Below are 17125 nucleotides of genomic sequence, written 5' to 3'. Positions count from 1 at the left end.
TTTTGCCTGCTGAAGAGTGTCTTATGAGGCCAAGAAATAGAATATGCAAGAGCTGCCTTTGAGACAAGAGGAATTACTCCTTCTTTTCCTCTACCTTTTCCTGCTTTTTTTTTTTTTAACCTCTACCTTTTGCTGTCTTTGCTGCCTTTCAGTGGTGCCTGCTATACGTTGAGCAGTCAGACTCGTGCGGATGGCCTTCCATAGGAGCAGGACTGCTCAGTGTATGGTGGGCTCCAGGTGCTCTAGGTGTATTCACACCCATTCCACAGAAAGACCCTTCTCCTCCTCCTGACACCCAGTCAAAAGCCACACGCAGATGACATGAAGGACCAAAGGCTGCTTTTGCCACGATTTATGTGTGGCTGCCGACCCCCCCACAGCACATTGTGAGGCATCACCACTGCTCCAGTGAAGCATGTGCACACCTTCCTTTGTCACAGGGTGAGGAAACACAATGGTTGCCCTTCCACCGTCTAGCAAGCCCATGACCTGTCCTCTTTATCTGATCTTTTGCTTTGCTCTTAGTTCAGCGTTTCTTGATTTAGTGTCCTGGCACCCTGGTGATAGCCTGTGATATTTTAGCTTCGATGCCTGTTCCAACCTGTGCTTCTTCCACAGGCAGAACTGCCCCTTTCCTTTGGGAACTGTAAATGTGGCTACTCATTGTTATGGAAAACTGGAAGCTCCAGAACAACATTTCCAAATATTTTTCAAGGCAATCCTGTTGTTCTGGCAAATGTCCAGTAACAATCTACAGATGTGTCTTTATTAACAGCGGGGGGCTTTTGCACTTCTTAACCTTATGATATTGCCTTGAAAGCATCCTGGACAGTGCAGATAAAACTTGTTCCCTTGCGACGGCTGGTGAGTGGCACATGTGACTTGATAAGTGGGATATTTGCCACTGTGTCACATAGCTCAGTCCCATAGCTGATGCAAACATGTCTCATGGTTGCTGATGTCAGCAGAAACCTCCAGTGTGGGCTGGGCACTGGAGGCCAGCCTTGCTTTTGGGTGAGTCAGTGGGACATATTTCAGCGGCAGGAGATTTGCATTGCATCATGGGATGGTCAGTGTCCAGAGCTGACACTGTCTGGGCCAGAGGATCACATATTATGGAGCCACCCTCTGTACTTCCCAGACTGAGTGCCCTTTCTGCAGAAGCTTGTCCCAGGCAGAAATCATTCTCAGCTGGAACGATTTCGTAGCAGAAATGTGCAGTGTGCTTTCTGGTACTCTCCACACCTCTGTGCGGGAGAGTCAAGGCTGTTTCTTGGTTTTGCATTTAAGCACTGAAGGCTTTGCAGGACAGAACAATGGTGGCAGAATATCAGCATTCAGGATATGTCTGGATAGTTCAGTCCCCACCAACCAGAAAAAGTCCAGAAAGATGTGTAAGAACAACCCATATGTATATGTTATATGAGCTCTCAGAGAATAAACCATCAAACTGTGATCAGCTGCCTTCCGTGTAAAATCAGGGGCTTAACACACAGCAGATCTCTTAAGGTTGGTTGAGACTCATCTCTTTCATATGAAGGCCCTAGTTTCATGGCAGCATCCAGCCAATGTGAGCCAGCACTCCCATTGAAAGGGTATGGCCCAACTGCTTGCTTCTGCCCCATACCATCCTTTCCCTTGGACATGTCTAAATCTTATTTATATATGCTGACTCCAGTCAGGGAGCTGGCTGTTCCTTGCTTCCAGGTTGCTCTTGACCTGGGTCAGATCCTTAAGCCTGTAGAAAGCAGCAGCAGACATCATCAATAGGTCAAGGAAGGTGGAGGCCAGAGTGCGAGGGGCAATGGGACATCTGTTTTCAGCTGCAGCACTGGTTTATGCTGGTTTAAAATGACTGTGAAACTGTGGAAGAACTTTCAGTGTCTACAGTGCAGGATAATTATAACCAAAGAAATCACACAGAGCTCAACCCTTTTTTTCTTCAAAAGCTTTTTTTATCTGGAGTCATTGATGCCACTGTAAGGATTAAATTGGAAGGCTCAAACTGGAAATTATTTCTAGGCTGTTTCCTGGAACACAAGCTATCCACAAAATGAAGCTGTAAAGGTCACACTTCTATGAACAGCTGTTAATCACTTGCATTTGCACTGAAGGGTGCACTGTAATTCCCTTGGTTGCTTTCATTCTTGCAGCAATTCCACCAAAATATAATTCCTGCAGGACTCCTCAGCATGTTCCTGATTTAGGAAGATCAGGGATCTGTGGATAGTTTTCCTTCAAAAGCTGCATGAATGGCTGCACCAGTGCTTGTAGAAGTCTAAACCTACTGAAAAAAATGCAGACATAGCAATACAAGTCCCAGTATTGCACCCTGTGTTTATTATCATCCAGCCTTTTGCACTGTGTTACCCATTGCTTATCCATGCTCCCAGGCCCCTCTAGTCAGGAGTTATTTCTGTTTAGTGATCTGAGAACAGAGCCAGGGAGCTGTACGTAATCCCAGCCTTAACACCCGTTGGGCACATAGCTTGGGGTGAGGCACGTTCCTGAGTCTGTGCTCTGTGCTGCTGAATAGAGACGATCGTCTCTTAATGCATACGGGGGCCCTGAAGTCCACTTCAAAATGATGCCAAGTGTTTTCTGAGAGGTAGTAGCTTAGCCTGATGAGTTTCTAATGCTCAGCTCCTCTTTCAGTGTGCACATGTTGCTCAGTATGCCGACTCCTCAGAGGTGAGTGCTGGATTTCCTGTGCCCCAATACCCACGCTTCCCTTTCAAGCATGGCTGCGTTCCCCAGCCTGGCTTGCTCCTGCCGCTCGTACTCATTGGGTTTCCTAACACCAGGGGAACAAAACCAGGGGAAGGCCAGGCTGCGAGTGAGTTTGAGAGCTGTGTGTGTGCTGATGGCAAGTATTGCAGTGCTTCTCACCTTACTGACCTGTGTTACCCAAGGCTGGGGAGTGTTTCTCTGGAGAAAAACATTCTGTTCAGTCCTTTCTGTTCTAGAGGATGTACCACTGTTCTTGCTGCACCAGTGTAACTCCTCTGCCCCCGTATCCCCCAGCGCTGGTGTAAAACCACCAGGAACGCAGCAGGAGCAAACCTTCCTCAGTCCCAGCCCTGTTGTGCTTTGTTCCCTAAGGATTGGCTTGTGTTTCTCTGTTGGTAGAGAGGACATTTGTGTTTGGGATGAGCAGGGTATATAGCAAAGCCCAGTAGCAGACCCTGGTATGATAAAATAGGGTTGAACAGACTCTCCCTGCTTCAGTCTGTGCTAGAGCCATTTTTGAAAAATGTCCCCACTGTCCCCAGCGTTTATTGTGTTTACAAACTTAGGAGTATAGTGAACAGTTTAGCTGCTGGTGGTCTTTTCAATGCTGCACCAGTTAGCTTGGTTGCTAAGAGCTGAGCCGTATCACTTCTGCATTTTGTCCCAGTGGCAGATGAAAGGAGAGGGAGGCCTCTGATTTGGGCATGCCAGAGGATGGGGCTGCCAAGCAGCTTGTCTAAGGAGAAAGAAGAAATCCAGACGGGCAGTGTCTCATGTTGGTGGAAGCAAAAGACCTTTGTAACTCCTTTACTTCTCATCTCATGTGCTTTTTGTTTATTTTGAACACTAATCAACCTGGGGATGGCAGCAGAAAGACTGAAGGATCACAGTGCTGCCACCGTGCTGCAGCCATCTGTGCCTCCCCGCTGCCTTGCACCTGATGTGCCATGCAGCCCTCTGCAGCATTAGTGCTTGGAGGCTGGTGATCCCAGCCTGATGCTGTCTCCTTGCACACTGCTTAGTGGCAAACCAGCCATCATACTTGATTTGTCACCCTCCCTGTTGTCCTTTTCTGGTTCTTTGCACCAGCACATCTGGGGTGAGTGTGCCACTGTGCAGGAGAATTAAGCCTGTTTAAGGTGGTATCTGTTTAAGCAATCATGAAACACTTGTATTCACAGTGCATTTTATTAGCAGCCTTCTAATTTTAGCCTAAACCAATTTTATGGATTTGACTTCAAAATGTTATTTATAAAAAGAATCACTGAATCATTAAGTGCTTAATAGTCATGAGTTAATCTTAGGAAAGTCATTTAATGGTGCTAAGGCAGTAATCAGTCCAATATGTTTACAAATTGGGCTCAAAGTCATGTTGATCTGGTTTAAATTGCATGCCTTGTCTTTCAGATTGGCTTGTTCTACTATTTTTTTTCCCCTGACATAATCCAGTCCCTTAGACCATGTCAATAGGGATATGCTGAGGCTCTATCTCATAGAGGGTTCATTCTGTCTCCACAGGCTGCCCTTTCTCTGTCTCCAAGGCAATAGATGCATTAATGCACTCTCAGACAACGGCCTGCCGTTTAAAATGCTCCTTTGTAAGTGCAGCTTTGCTAGCTTAGAGAGCTGACTACGTAATGTGAACACATTTTTCAATGCCACAAAAAGCAGGGGGAAGAAAGAAGCTAAGTTTGTTTAGCTAGGACTAAGTTGTTGTGAACTATTGGCACTCGTCTTTCCTTGGTGCAAACTTTTGTGTAGCCAGTTTCAGAGTGCAATCATGAAAAGTACTCATTTCCAAAGAGTTTGTAATCTAAATGGACAGATAGTCAAGTCTTACCTCAAGCAGGAGTATTAAAGGCTGGGTTAGAGCCATGATGCAGCCTTTTTGGTAGGAGCAGTTGCCTTAATGCTCTTGCAGGTGAAACTCAATTGTTTCTCTCGCTGGCTGCCTCAGAAACCCCCATAGCTTTTAGGAGAGCTAGTGGGAGCAGAAGTCTGCCCATCCTGCTCCCTAGATGATATCCTGAGAGAAGGTTTCATGAGGATATGGCCTGCAGGTGCCATGGAGTGCGCATTTACGCAGAGACTGAAGGCTAGGCTGAGTGCAGTGTGAGCTCCCCCTGTACTGTACCGGAGCAGATCTGTCAGCAGTGGTGGGCTCCTTTGCTGCCGAAGCTGTTTGCTTCACAGAAGAGCTCTTTCCTGCTCAGTGGGCTCACTCCAGCTGGCCTCACAGTCTGCACATGACAAAGCGTTGACACAATTCAGGACATTCATCCTCCTTTGCTCTGGGCAACATCGCTAAATGCAAGCATGTTCCACTATATATACTCCAGCACGTCTTCTTGTCAGCTTCTATGCCAGCTCTTCTTGCTCTTGTTCAGTGGCAGGCCTTTGCTGACAAAACTCCTTCCAGGTCTTTACACAAGTTTCTGATTTCTCTCTTCTGTGTTCATGGCCTGTGGAAAGTCAGGCTGCAGCATTAAGGGACAACGGTACAATTACGTAAAAGCTCTTTTTTCCCCTTCAGGAAGGACAGAGTGAAAATCTCCAGGGATATCTGTTTGTCTTTTGGCAGTGCCTGGTAAATGCTTAAATGCTGGTCAATATTAAACAACCTTGCTTGGAACTAGCATTTAAGAAGTAACAAATACTATGTTCAGTGGTATTCTCTCAACTAACATCTCCTAGGTGCTGTTGCAAAGACCTGTGGCATGGTCGAGAGAGGGGAACAACTTTAATCCTTGCAGAGAATAAATATATCTAGCAGATATTGAAGAATCAGCTGTATATCAGAACTGTTGTGGCTGCATGTATTTGAGGGGGCATTTATTACTAAAATGCTGATCAGGAGCCTTAGGCAATGTAAGAAATGTGCAAGGACATTAGTGATGAATGGGACTGTTTTTTGAGTATGCATCACAGGGTTGTGCTCCATAGTGGCGACTGATACAGTAGTGTACGCCTTAAAAACTACAGGTCAGCAGTGACTGACAGTCAGCCTAGCCAACACCTTCAGTTAGGCATGCACAAGGTGTTGCAGCATCAAGCCATGCCCTGGAGTTTTTCCAATAAAATAATATTGGATCTCTTCCTACATGTGGTTGTCACCCTGAAGACAAGGTAACAGATCACAGACAATCAGCAGTACAGCTCAGCAAGGAGCTTAATGGGACATTCACTTAATTGTGTTTTAAACCTTACTGATATATTAGATATATCCAACCCCATCTTTGTGGTAAGCTACAAATTGCACGTGAGATTGTTACAGTGGAAAGTACTCTTAAAAAACTAATTGACTTTGCATCAAGGGGGCTGTTCATGTATCTCTGAACTAATTGAATTAAATGGTGTAGGTGGTTTCATTTTTGTTCTCGGCCAGTTTTGCTTCCAGCTCTTGTGCTGGTTTTTTTTTTTTTTTAACCTTTCTCTCATTGAGCTTAAAGAACAAACGACAACTTTCCATTGCTCTAGGCATTTTGTTCCTTAAAACTTCCCTTTACTAAATGTTGAATCAAATTTTTACACGGATGATTTGCATCACTTTGCAACAGTACATCTGAATGGCAATTTGGGATTTTCTCTGGGTATTTAAAAATACTTTCATACTTATTTTGGTTATTTCCTAGAAGTACATTTGCATTTTACCAACAGACAGTTAAAACATTAATTGTTGTTTAATAAACTCCAGTTGAACCACAGCTATTATGAAAGCAAAGACAAAAGATTTCTGTGCTCTGCAACAATGTTCCTTCCCCCTCTACACCCAAATGTTTTCCCCTAACAGTTTATTCTTTCCTTTTCTCTATGTAAATATTATGGGACTCTGATGTAAGTGTTACAGATTGCATGAGTTTTCTTCTGAGGTGTTTGAAATAGACTAGCACTTAACAACTAAATCATTTGCGGGATGCATTTTGATTAACGGATGACTTTGTTGATGTGATTAGACTTGTTTGCTTTGGTTGCACTTGATTTCAGCTTTGGAAAGGATGTCTGCCTCTGTTTTGTGGCTCCTGGGCAGTGTGTGCTGGTAGAGTTGGCTGCTCCTAACTTCTTGGTTTGGCAATGAAAACTCTTGGGGAAGTACATGACTTGGATCAATGTCTTTTGGAAATGATGGCAAATTTATCTTTGTTGCAGGGAAAAGAAGCTGATGGCCATCGTATAATAAATATGTGTTCTCTTGCTCTTATGAAGTGGTGTGCAAACCTCTTTATATGAACTATCCCCTGGAAAGGCTTAGCTTTGGTGTGACCTTACCTTCCATCACAATAATACAATACCTTGCTTCTGGCTTGCGTAGTTTGTGACAGTGGTTTTCCCCATTGCTCCCGAGGAATTACAGTGATGGGAGGAAGAAGTATTGTGCCCAGCAAAGTAAGGGGGGGTGCAGCTTCTCTCAAAGGTATTGGGGTGCCTGATTCCCACAGTAACTGTATTTAAGTGTCCAAATTTTTCAGAGGATTTAGATCAAAGTGATTTGCTCATCTGTAGTTAGAGTGGGCCATGTCCTGACCTCAGTTGTACTCATGAAAATCCATGGGAGTTACTCTGAATTTACACAGCAGCATAGACAAGAGCCTGAATCAAAGCAATTGCTGAAAAAACAGCCAGCTACTGAATCCCATTTGTTGCTGTAGAAAGAGTTTTGCAAGTGAGATTTTTTAGCCCATGTAGAATCACAGAGATTAAAGATGACAACGATCTGGCCCTACTTTCCCTTGTCTGTGCTGGGTTGTTCCCTGTGGTGCATTTAATAGCTTAGATCCCAACCCTGTCTACTTTAACTTGGAATATGCCCAGCTTCAGGGCTTCCCACACAATGTGTTGGCTGTATAAGTTCCCTTTGAAGGAATTAGGACAGGGTGATAGGAACTGGAATTAAGGGGTCCCTTTCCTTAGGCTGTTTACAGTGAGACTCTCTCTTGCTTCAGTGAAGAGAGAAGCGTGATCTGGTCTGGATACTGAAAAGACATTTGCAAGAGGCAGCAGCAGATTTAGCACTGGCACACCAGTTGACCTCCTGTTTCTGCAGCAGTTCTGCCCCTTCATGCAAAGGTGTGGAGCCATAAATGTAAGACGTGGAGACACCTGAAACACAGCCCACTCTGAGATGGGGAGTGAGTCTCCCAAAGAGGAGAGAGCCAAAGGAGCCATCTGGCGTACAATCCGTGCTTGTACACAGCCACCTCCTGATTGTGACACAGTCCCTGGGGCTGTCAGCTGCTTCCCTGGAGCAGCACACACTGCTGGCTCTGCCACTTTGGGGACATCTGATAGTGGCCTGAGGCCCCACAGCCTTAGATCCTAAAGACAGCTCTTAGAAACACACAGGAGGTCACCCGAGGCCAAGTGCTGTCCTCAAGAAGCCTGTGCCAGCCCTGACTGTGTTTTGCTCCTCGGTCTGCTCCTTCTCCAGAAAAAAACCTTGGTGTCCCAGAACCCATCCATTCACTTTAAGCCTCCATCTCCTTTCGCACCAATTCCTCACATGTGCGCTTATTGTTCTGGTTAATCCCCTGCTTTACATTTTCTCCTGCAGAGGACTCACTGTTTTGGTGTAGGAAAATGATTTTTTTTTAATCCTGTCATCACCCTATGCGCAGAAAAAACAGCTTCAGTGTTGGCGCTCACACACCAGCAGCCCTTCAGAGATGAGTTGCCTCCAGTCCCACAACAGCGTAATGCTTCCACAAACGTGGGACAAAGTCTGGCACCCCAGATCAATAGGAGGTTGGGATTGCCCACAACAGAGTTGTCCTCCCTGAGGCAGGATGGGCAGGGAATCCTCCCTTCTTGCTCTGGGTCTTAAAGAAAGGGCCTTGTGTATTCAAGGTCTGCTCTCATCAATGGTCAGAAATGTAGTGGAAAGGCCTGGGATAGACCCACTTCTTCCCTTTCCAGTTCAGTGAGGCTGAAGCAAAACTGGTTCCCATTTGGCTGGTTTTCAGTGCCTCATTCACAATGAGATGGAGCAGGGAAGAAGAGGGTGTCAGCCCAGCTTCCAGTGGACTTTACAGATCTCTCTGGTGTGGAGGTCAAAGCAGTATGTGCCAGCTTGGAGGCTGAGCTTTCCTCTCGATCTTCACAGAAGCAGCTCCAGAAGACGGATGTGATGCTCAGGCTGACGGAGAGAACGGAGGAGCCTGCAGGAGGCTGTGCCTCTCCTGTGCCTGCCATGGAGACAGGCAACGCAGGCGGCAGAGCTGCCTGGATATTTTTTCACCCAGCACCCAATTCAAGAGAGAGAATAGTAATGGAGAAAGCAATGTACGCTGGAAAAACATGGGATTCACGGGAGCGTTATTAGGGCTGACAGTTCCTTCTGTCTCCTTTCGCAGTGGAGCAGCTGGCTGGAGGAGAAAGGGAGCAGCGCACGTTTGCCTGATCCTGTATGCTCTCAGTTTCAGCAGCCAGTGTCTCTGCACTCTGGTCACTGAATGCTCAAATTCTGGTTCACCAACACCCCTCCATCCTGTCCCATTTGAAGTCCTCTTTTCCCTGGGGAAAGCCGTTGTCTCCTCACAGTGGCACATGGTTGGAGGTGTGGTGTTGGGCCACTGTGCAAACCTCAGTGAGGCAGTTTAAAGAAGTCCTGACCCACTTTTACTATCTGGAAACAAACTGCCTAAATTCCAGCCTGCAGTCGACATCTGGGGGACCTCCAGGGAAGAGGGCAGCTGGGAGCAGTCATATGAATTGGGGGCAGTACTTGGCCTCCAGGCTGCAGATTTGGGCATGCTTGGTTCAGGTTTTGCTGAACAAATAGTATTTAAAACAAACTTTACTGCATTTTTTGTTGGCTTAGTGAGGCGCCAGGGACCAGCTTCCACATCCAAGATGGCCTAAGCTAGGCTCCTCCTGGGTAGCTCACTTCCCAAGTGGAAGGATAAAATAGTAATTAAAATAAAATGTTCCTGTACTGTTTTGCTGTGTGGTCTAGAGAATATTTAATTTTCTCCACAGTGTAGTCTTAACACTATAGTCATATATAGAAAAAAAAACAATTCAGCGTTATCCCGGGCCTCTCTGCAACATTACTATCAGCATTTTCAGTACAGCTGGGAAAAAAAGTCAACTTCCAGCTCTTCATGGAAACCTGTGATGGTGTCTTTCAGCCTGTCCATGCAAATGGTGATATAGTGGTAGAAACACAGGGTCAGTGGCCAGAGGATGGTGTGCATCGCTCTCTTGAGCTGCAGCCGCATCCTGTGCACTGAACGCAAGGGCTGAGAGCATTTAGCTGCTGAGTTGAATTTGGCACTGGAGAGAGCCCCAGTAACCTGCTCGTGACTCATGGTGTTGCTGTAGCCAAATCACTTTCCCTTTGTCTCTCTGTTACCCGACTGAAAGAGCTGTGGGAGAATTCAGTTCTTTTATGCTTTAAGAATCTAAATGGATTAATAAGTATTAGATGTTTAAGAATCCTCTTTGATTTTAGTCTTTGGGTTTTAGTCTTTGGTCCAGCAGAGCCTTCCAGTCAGGCTGAGACAAGAAGCACAGAGCATTATTTCTATGTGTGTTCATACAACAGTGTAAGAATAGAGCCAATAATTGTGATTAATGCCATCTAAACAGCAAACACTTCCACTCCTGACATGTTTCAGAATGAAAAAAGCCTAATTATCAGTTAAGCAGGGAAAGCTCCAGCCCTGCTGACAGGAAACTGTGGAGATGCAGAAAGCTTGGTCATGCTGGGTGTCCTCTTCTGTACCTTGTGCTTTGGACTGTCCATTAAAAATACCATCTTGCTTCACTGTCCAGATTTAAGGCAGCAAATGGATTGTGTTTTGCAACATCACCAGTCCCATAAGTTCATGCCCTAAGTTATAAGGATAAGAACCACCAAGCAGACGTTCGTGGTCTGTAGTCATGGTGGTGTCCCACAAACAGGGTCCGTTTACCTGGTGTGCAAGCCAGTAACACACAGAGTCAAGGTATTTTCAAATTAATTTCATTGATGTGCATGAATGGGTGCCTGTCTCAAGACAGCACACCCTTGTCTCAAAAATCCTCACATTTATACACTTAACTAATACATATTCATTATTATTTTCCCTAATGATTGGTTCTTTCTTCTTCACCTATCATGTAAATTAGTGCACAGACTCTGTCTTCTTCCTTCATTGTCTTCTTTTGAGTAGGTGGTATCATTTGAGTAGGTGATCAATGAGTCGGTGGTTGCAATCTCCCCCTGTAGGAATTACCTTTTACCTACTTCTTCCCTAATCTTGGCAGTTCCAAGCGGTTCTTCAAGGTTTATTGACCAGACCACAATCCATTACCATTTCTGACATAAGCATAAAGCCCCATTGTCTAGTAGTTAGTTCCTAAACCCTAAATAGTGTCTAGTTATTGCTTCCCTACTTTAAATATTAACTGGTGGGGGTTGTAAACAGGACTTTAGAAGCTCCCTGGTTATTTCAATCATATTATATATATTGATTGATAACAGTGGGGCCATAATCTGCCTTCAGATCCATCAGTGGAGTTAATGCTCCATAGATTTACTCCAGAGTGACAGAAGAGAGACTTTTCCCTGCTCTGGTCTTGCAGCAACGTACCCAGTTGCTGAGGGTCCATTCAATGGCTGGTGAAGCTTTTGGTTAACTTCAGTGGATCTCAGACTGGGTGCTTGGCTTGAGCTCTCTCAGCTTCAAGTCCATTAGTGCTGCTGTGCTTCATATTTCTGCATCCCAGGCAGCTCTCTCTATACTGACCAGAGGGTTTCAGCACTCATTTGGCATCTTCTAGAGGATACACCTTCTGGAAGCAGCAGATGCAGGAGCTAGGAATGGAACCAGAGATTCAAGAAATCTGCTATTTTATATATCCCTGAACCAACCAAGCAAAAAAATGTCTTTCTAGAGTCAACCTCCAGAACATCAGAGGCTGTGAATTTAGTCTCAATTCTATGTAAACCAATCCAAATAGAGCTTATAATGGCTTCATAAACAAGAGCCTTTTGTTTTCTAACCCCACAGCTGCTATTACTAGAGTGTGATGTGTGAATCTTCTGCCTATTAATCCCTGGAAGATGCATGGCTTTGCAGTGAGGTGGCATTTGGCAGAGTGTGAATCAAACCATCACTGATTTCCTCATGCTTTGTCTTCACATTTAGACTGTAAATGGCCATGTTAAATAGGTGTGGACAAAAAGTATGAAAAGCCACCTGAGGCAAACTGTGAAACAAAAAGCTCTGTGTTCTCAGATGATGAAGAGAACGATTCATTGGATTGTGCATCCATGAACAAAAGGCCCAAAAAGAAGGATCAACCCCTTGAGGTACTTCCATATTGTCAAGGATCCTCCTTCCATGACATTCCTTGAATCTTCAACTGAGTGAACATCTCTCTTTGGTCTAAAAACACTGAGTCCAAACAATACATTTTGGGTCTTTCAAGGGTGGGTCTTGCTATGGGTTCACTCACTTTTCTGCATGTGTGGATTTCCTGAAAGAGGTCTGAATTTGTGCCTGTGGAGATAATCATTATACAGGGCTTTGGAGCTGGATCTGAATTGGAAAACTTGGAACTAGCTCTAAACCATGTGCTAATGTGAAGGTATTTGGGTGAGATGCTTTGGATATCAACTGCTAGTTGATTTTTCATGTCTGTAGGGGAAAATATATTCTCACCCCCAAGGCAGGGTAGCTATGGTGAGAACAGCCAGCACCCAGGGTCAGAGTGCTCACAGTTCAGAGCCCAGTCCTTCTCGCTTGAGTTCACACCTAACCAAACCGCACCGAAACCAGCGGTAGTACTTCCTTCATGACTTCGATATGTTTTTGAATCAGGCACTGTATTAACAAGTATACTTGCAAGTTGCTTCATGGAAACAAAAGAACTAAAGGAGATGCAGATCTCACAACATGGTTTGCCAAAAGCAATTTTAGCAATCTTTTGTTCTGGAGGAAATAAAACCTCCATGGGAGATGCTGTAGGCAAAGACTCCTTCCAGATCTGGGCAGGGGGGATGGAGCCACAGCCAGCAGCTCTCAGATCTGAGCCGGGAGATCTCCACCATGGGGGAGCTGGGTTTGTTCCACCCTCCCCTTTGCTCAGTGTGAGGGAGCGGGAGCGGTGTGGTTTGGTTAGTAGTTGTATGTCCTCCTGGTGGGTTGTCCTGCCTCTAGGGGCTCTCAACAAAAGCTGGACTGCTCTGTTCTTACCTTAGAAAGATGCAGCCTCTCTAGCTACTCTCAGAGCTGTCTAGTGGCCTCCCAAAGGAGGCAGATCTATTAATTTCTGATTTAAGAGTCTTTACTGTGCAATTAATGGCTGGTTTGCTTTAAGAGCCATGTGGCTTCCCAAAGAGCAGCCTTCTTCCAAGCTACAGGAGGTACTGCTCTAGTTGTCAGGCTGTGTCCCAGGGTTCCTGGTTTACAGATACCGACTCTGAGCCAGCAGCTATGGAGTCTGGTGTGGTGCAGGATCCCTGGCTGCCATGCACAGCAGCTTTCTTCCTCAGCTCTTCTCCTCCAGCTGTGCCTTTCTGGGTGCAGCCATCCCATCCAGGTCTGTTGTGTTTTTGGGGATTTGCAGTGGCAGCTTGGGGTAAGATTTCAGGCTTGGAAGATGGGGTGAGGTGTTGGATTAATCCCATCTCTGCGAGAAACTACTTTGGTTTATGGGCAAGCTAGAAGAGATGGAGATTTAGATGGAGTCTAAACAAAACCTCGCCATGTTGCAGTTCCTTAGCTGTATATGAATATTTACACTTTGCTGCATCATGGGGATGCAGAAACACAGCATGATCTTGGGTTTGAAAGTCCTATAAAATACAAATGACAAAGTCCTCACTTATGAATGGTAAGATCCTGTCAGAGTCTTACAGGTAAATAGGTTGATGCTGTTAAAGAAAACAAGAATTTGGATATTTATGTAAATGGGGTAGAAGAGCTCACCAGGCCTTGCAGTGTTACATGGTGTTATGACAAGCTTCCACACTGAGAATTTGTGCTCCTGCACAACATCTGGTAACCATTTCTTTTTGTGAAGCTTGCAAGACACAATGCCATGCCAAAGCTCTTCTGAGACAAGTATGCACTGCAGATTAGGGTGGTTTGGGTTTTTTTTTGTTTGCTAGTCTAACTAGTTTCTGTCTCAGTCTGGAGAACAGGGCTAATCATAGTAAACCAATTTCATAAAGTTGGTCTGGCTCCTCCTGGGTGTTCAGGGCTCCTTTTAAAGCTCTCTGCATCAGCTGACTGCAAGGCAGAATTGCAATAGTTGGCTTCTAAAATAATTTCAATGGATTTTGTCTGGCCTGTTTCCCAAGCAAAAGGCTGATCTTTTAAAAGAGTTCTGCCTTGTGAGAATTAACAGGCTCAGTGTGTTTTACCTTGGGGACCCCTTCAGCTTTGTAATGCCCCAATGAGCTGTACCCTCAGAGGGGCTGCGGCTGGACTGGACAGCGCAGGGTGGGCTGGGAGACACCAGAGCTGGCTTCCTGCCACCAGTTTGCTCTCTTGATCCAGGAGCTGCTGTAAATGACACCAATTTGTCCTGCCTCCTTTGACCATTATGTTATTAGCGATCTTTAGCCACACCTCTAACCAAGTGCCAGAGGGGAAGGTGTTTGTGTAACCTGGGTAAAGGACTACAACAGGTTTCTTAAACCAGTCTTCAGTTGGTCATTCATTAATGATCTACGGGGCCAAGATCTGCTTCTCCACTACTTTGCACCTGAAGAGGTGCCACAAAGATGGGTGAGTTTTAAGGAAAGAAAAAACATTTCCTGTTATGCCACTGAAGTTTTTTCTTGCTTTTCTGCAGGCACCGCCTAGGACCCTTAGACCTCGCTTCAGGAAGAAAAGTACCTCGTCCTCTGCCACTGAAACAATGTGAGTGCAATGAGCCAATAGCACCAAGATCCACAGAATGTCTCTCTTCTGCCTTAAAGAGCTACTCATTAATAATGTAGGAAACAGCAGTGGGATGGATGTGCTTTGATGTACAGCATTGTAGACATGGCCTTTCTCTTTCCTCTCTCTGTATCCTTCTGTTACATGCTTCTTGCGTTTGTCCGTGGCGTGGATAGGACAGTCTGGCAGACACCTGCAGGTTAAGAGTCCTTGTTTCGTTTGCAGAGTGTCCACCCACTCACGCTAATCCTGTAAGGCTGTACATTTACAAGTCTCATTTGTGTCTGCATAGCTCTAGCTCTGTGAATGCACAGTGGAAACAAAAATAATCAGTTATTCATAATGATACATTGACAGTGTATTTATTTATGGCTTTATCATTAATGAAGTGGATTTGCAGAAGCCATGGATTTCTCTTTCCTCCCTTCCTCCTCAAGACTGTGAATGATGTAGCAAATGTCAAAGTACTTTGACTGTACAAAATGTCCAAGATTCATTAGCAAAAGCTGAGCTGCAACTCTGTTTCTCTTTCTGCAAGTAAATCACCTGTTCTGAGAAAATCATTGTGCTAAGACCATAGAGACAGAAACACAGAGGATGAGGAAGAGGTCTGCAAGAGAAAACATATGGTTTCAATGATGTAATGAAGGGGGAGTCTTAATTTTGATCAGACTGAGCCAGGAGAGTATTGTGTGGAAAATGATGGCAGCTAGAAGAACTAGATCGTATTGCTTGTGGCAAATGTTCTACTGCCAGTTTTAAAGGGTAAGCAAGCCAGGCTTATACTAGCTGCAGCGACAGAAGTTAGAATCACTTTAGTGATGCACTTCCAGGGGGAAGTGCACCTTTCTCTCCTGCCTGCAACAGTGTCAGTCCCAGCGCTCTGCTTTCCTGGTGAGGTGCTGCTGTTTTACTTGCACGAGCAGAGCAGGATGCTGGGTCTGAGCTGCTTTTTGAAGCCTGGAGTTTCGCCTGTAGCGTGGAGTTTGGTTAGAACCACAAGAACCAGATGGAGTGGTGTATTTGTATCCATATATAAATGAGAAATATAAAAGAAGAGGAAGACGTGGTAGGGTTTGTGTATTTGTGCTTCAAGTTGGTGTCTCTTGTAAGTGTTGAGCATGTGAGATTCACACATAAATTAATTACGTGGCCCTTTGTGTTTGCTCTTGGACCTGTCACATAGACTAGAAAAACATTTAGCATTATGTAGAACATGCCATTACTAATGGATCAATACACGGGCTTGATGATGAACAGTACTGTTAATCTAGTTCAGGTGCAGCAGTCCAGGATGCCAACAGCCAGCTGGAGTGTATCAGGCTCAGAGATAAATCTGAAGTGGCCTTTGAAACCTTTTCTCTGCCAGGTATGCATCGATAGCCCAGCTGTCCCTGCCTGATGGATCCCTGAGGTTTCCCCCAGAGCTTCCTACATATGTAGGGAAGAGAGAAATAAATTACACGCACACACAAATGTTTATCTGACCTGGCTAGGAAGTGGAAAAAGCAAGCAGGTATTTCCTGTGTCTGCCACAATATTTGGCCTCATTACCTGAGAATTTTATTTCCTTTACATGTGCTAACTCAATCATATTTTGCAATGGCTAAGAAGGAAAAAGTCTTCAGAAAGTAAACTGAAAAAAAGAAAAAACAACAAACCTGTCTAAATAGCAGTTACAGAAGAGTCAGTCCTTGGAAGATACTCAGCAAAAGCTTTGAGGAGCTAAGCTTGTGTGTTTTGTTTCTAAGCAGATTTAGAGTTTATTTGATTTCTTTTGGCAAACATGAAAAAGAACTAGAAAAACTGCCTGCAGTGTTAGCAGAAAATAAAATCCTGTTGCAAGCAAGCTACGTTTCCCTGCTATGCAATGGGCTGCCATAAGATAAAAAAGAAGCTGACAAGTTTGCACTCAATTATGCCAAAAAACCTGACAACATAGAGCTACGTAACATCTGACAAATTCTATTCTCAGACATGCTGTATTAACATTGATTCTCACTAAAATTATTAAATGTGCGTCTAATCTGCTGTTTTACTGTAAACTTGACTGTTTAGCATTTCTTAAGTGCTGAGGTGAAATTGTTGACAAGGGAGTTGCCTTATATCTCTCAAAACATTCACTGTATAAATGAGAAAATAAACCTTTTCATATCTCTAGCAAAAATGTATTAATTTATCAACTGAGCTGTATATTTGTGTATAGATAGACAAGAAATGTGAATGCCTAACCACGTACACTTAGTGCTGTAGTGTTCTGTATACAGAAGAGAACGGTCATTTGCTTTTGATTCCTCATCTTCCACACACAGGTTGTTTACAGGTGTTGCCCTGAGTCTGTCATTTCACTCTTTGGCTACTTGCGTTCATTCAGAGTAAACACCAGACATGGAGTCTTTTGTTCCAGTTTTTCTCTTGAACCTCTGCCAAGGAAGAAGCCCGATGCAGCGAGTTGCCTTCCTGCGCTGATGCTGACCCCTCCTGGCAAACGAGAGTTTGCAGGACTCGAGCAGAGAGGACGC

The 17125-nt window shown here is 44.7% G+C and overlaps 1 protein-coding gene across 7 annotated transcripts in view; it reads left to right on the top strand.

Annotated features, from left to right (window-relative positions):
- Positions 1 to 17125, top strand: part of REEP1 (receptor accessory protein 1) — a 70153-nt gene extending 53028 nt beyond the window's left edge. The window contains exons 8-10 of one of the 7 annotated variants that reach the window (XR_775035.1): positions 2656 to 2691; positions 14515 to 14582; positions 16916 to 17125. Coding sequence is in view for 4 of the 7 variants with exons in the window: in XM_010577719.1 (XP_010576021.1) it covers positions 2656 to 2691; positions 11883 to 12022; positions 14515 to 14586 (248 nt within the window). In the remaining 3 variants the exon portion in view is untranslated. Of the gene's footprint in view, positions 1 to 2655; positions 2692 to 6876; positions 7018 to 11882; positions 12023 to 14514 lie in introns of those variants that run through there. The other 6 variants (XR_775036.1, XM_010577719.1, XR_775037.1 and 3 more) reach the window with 6 other exon arrangements.

This window comes from Haliaeetus leucocephalus, unplaced genomic scaffold, assembly GCF_000737465.1.
Source record: "Haliaeetus leucocephalus isolate CR32 unplaced genomic scaffold, Haliaeetus_leucocephalus-4.0 Scaffold51, whole genome shotgun sequence".
Classification (NCBI taxonomy): Eukaryota; Metazoa; Chordata; class Aves; order Accipitriformes; family Accipitridae; genus Haliaeetus; species Haliaeetus leucocephalus.
The sequence above is the reverse complement of the archived record's forward strand: the minus strand, read 5'-3'. Positions and strand labels throughout refer to the sequence as shown.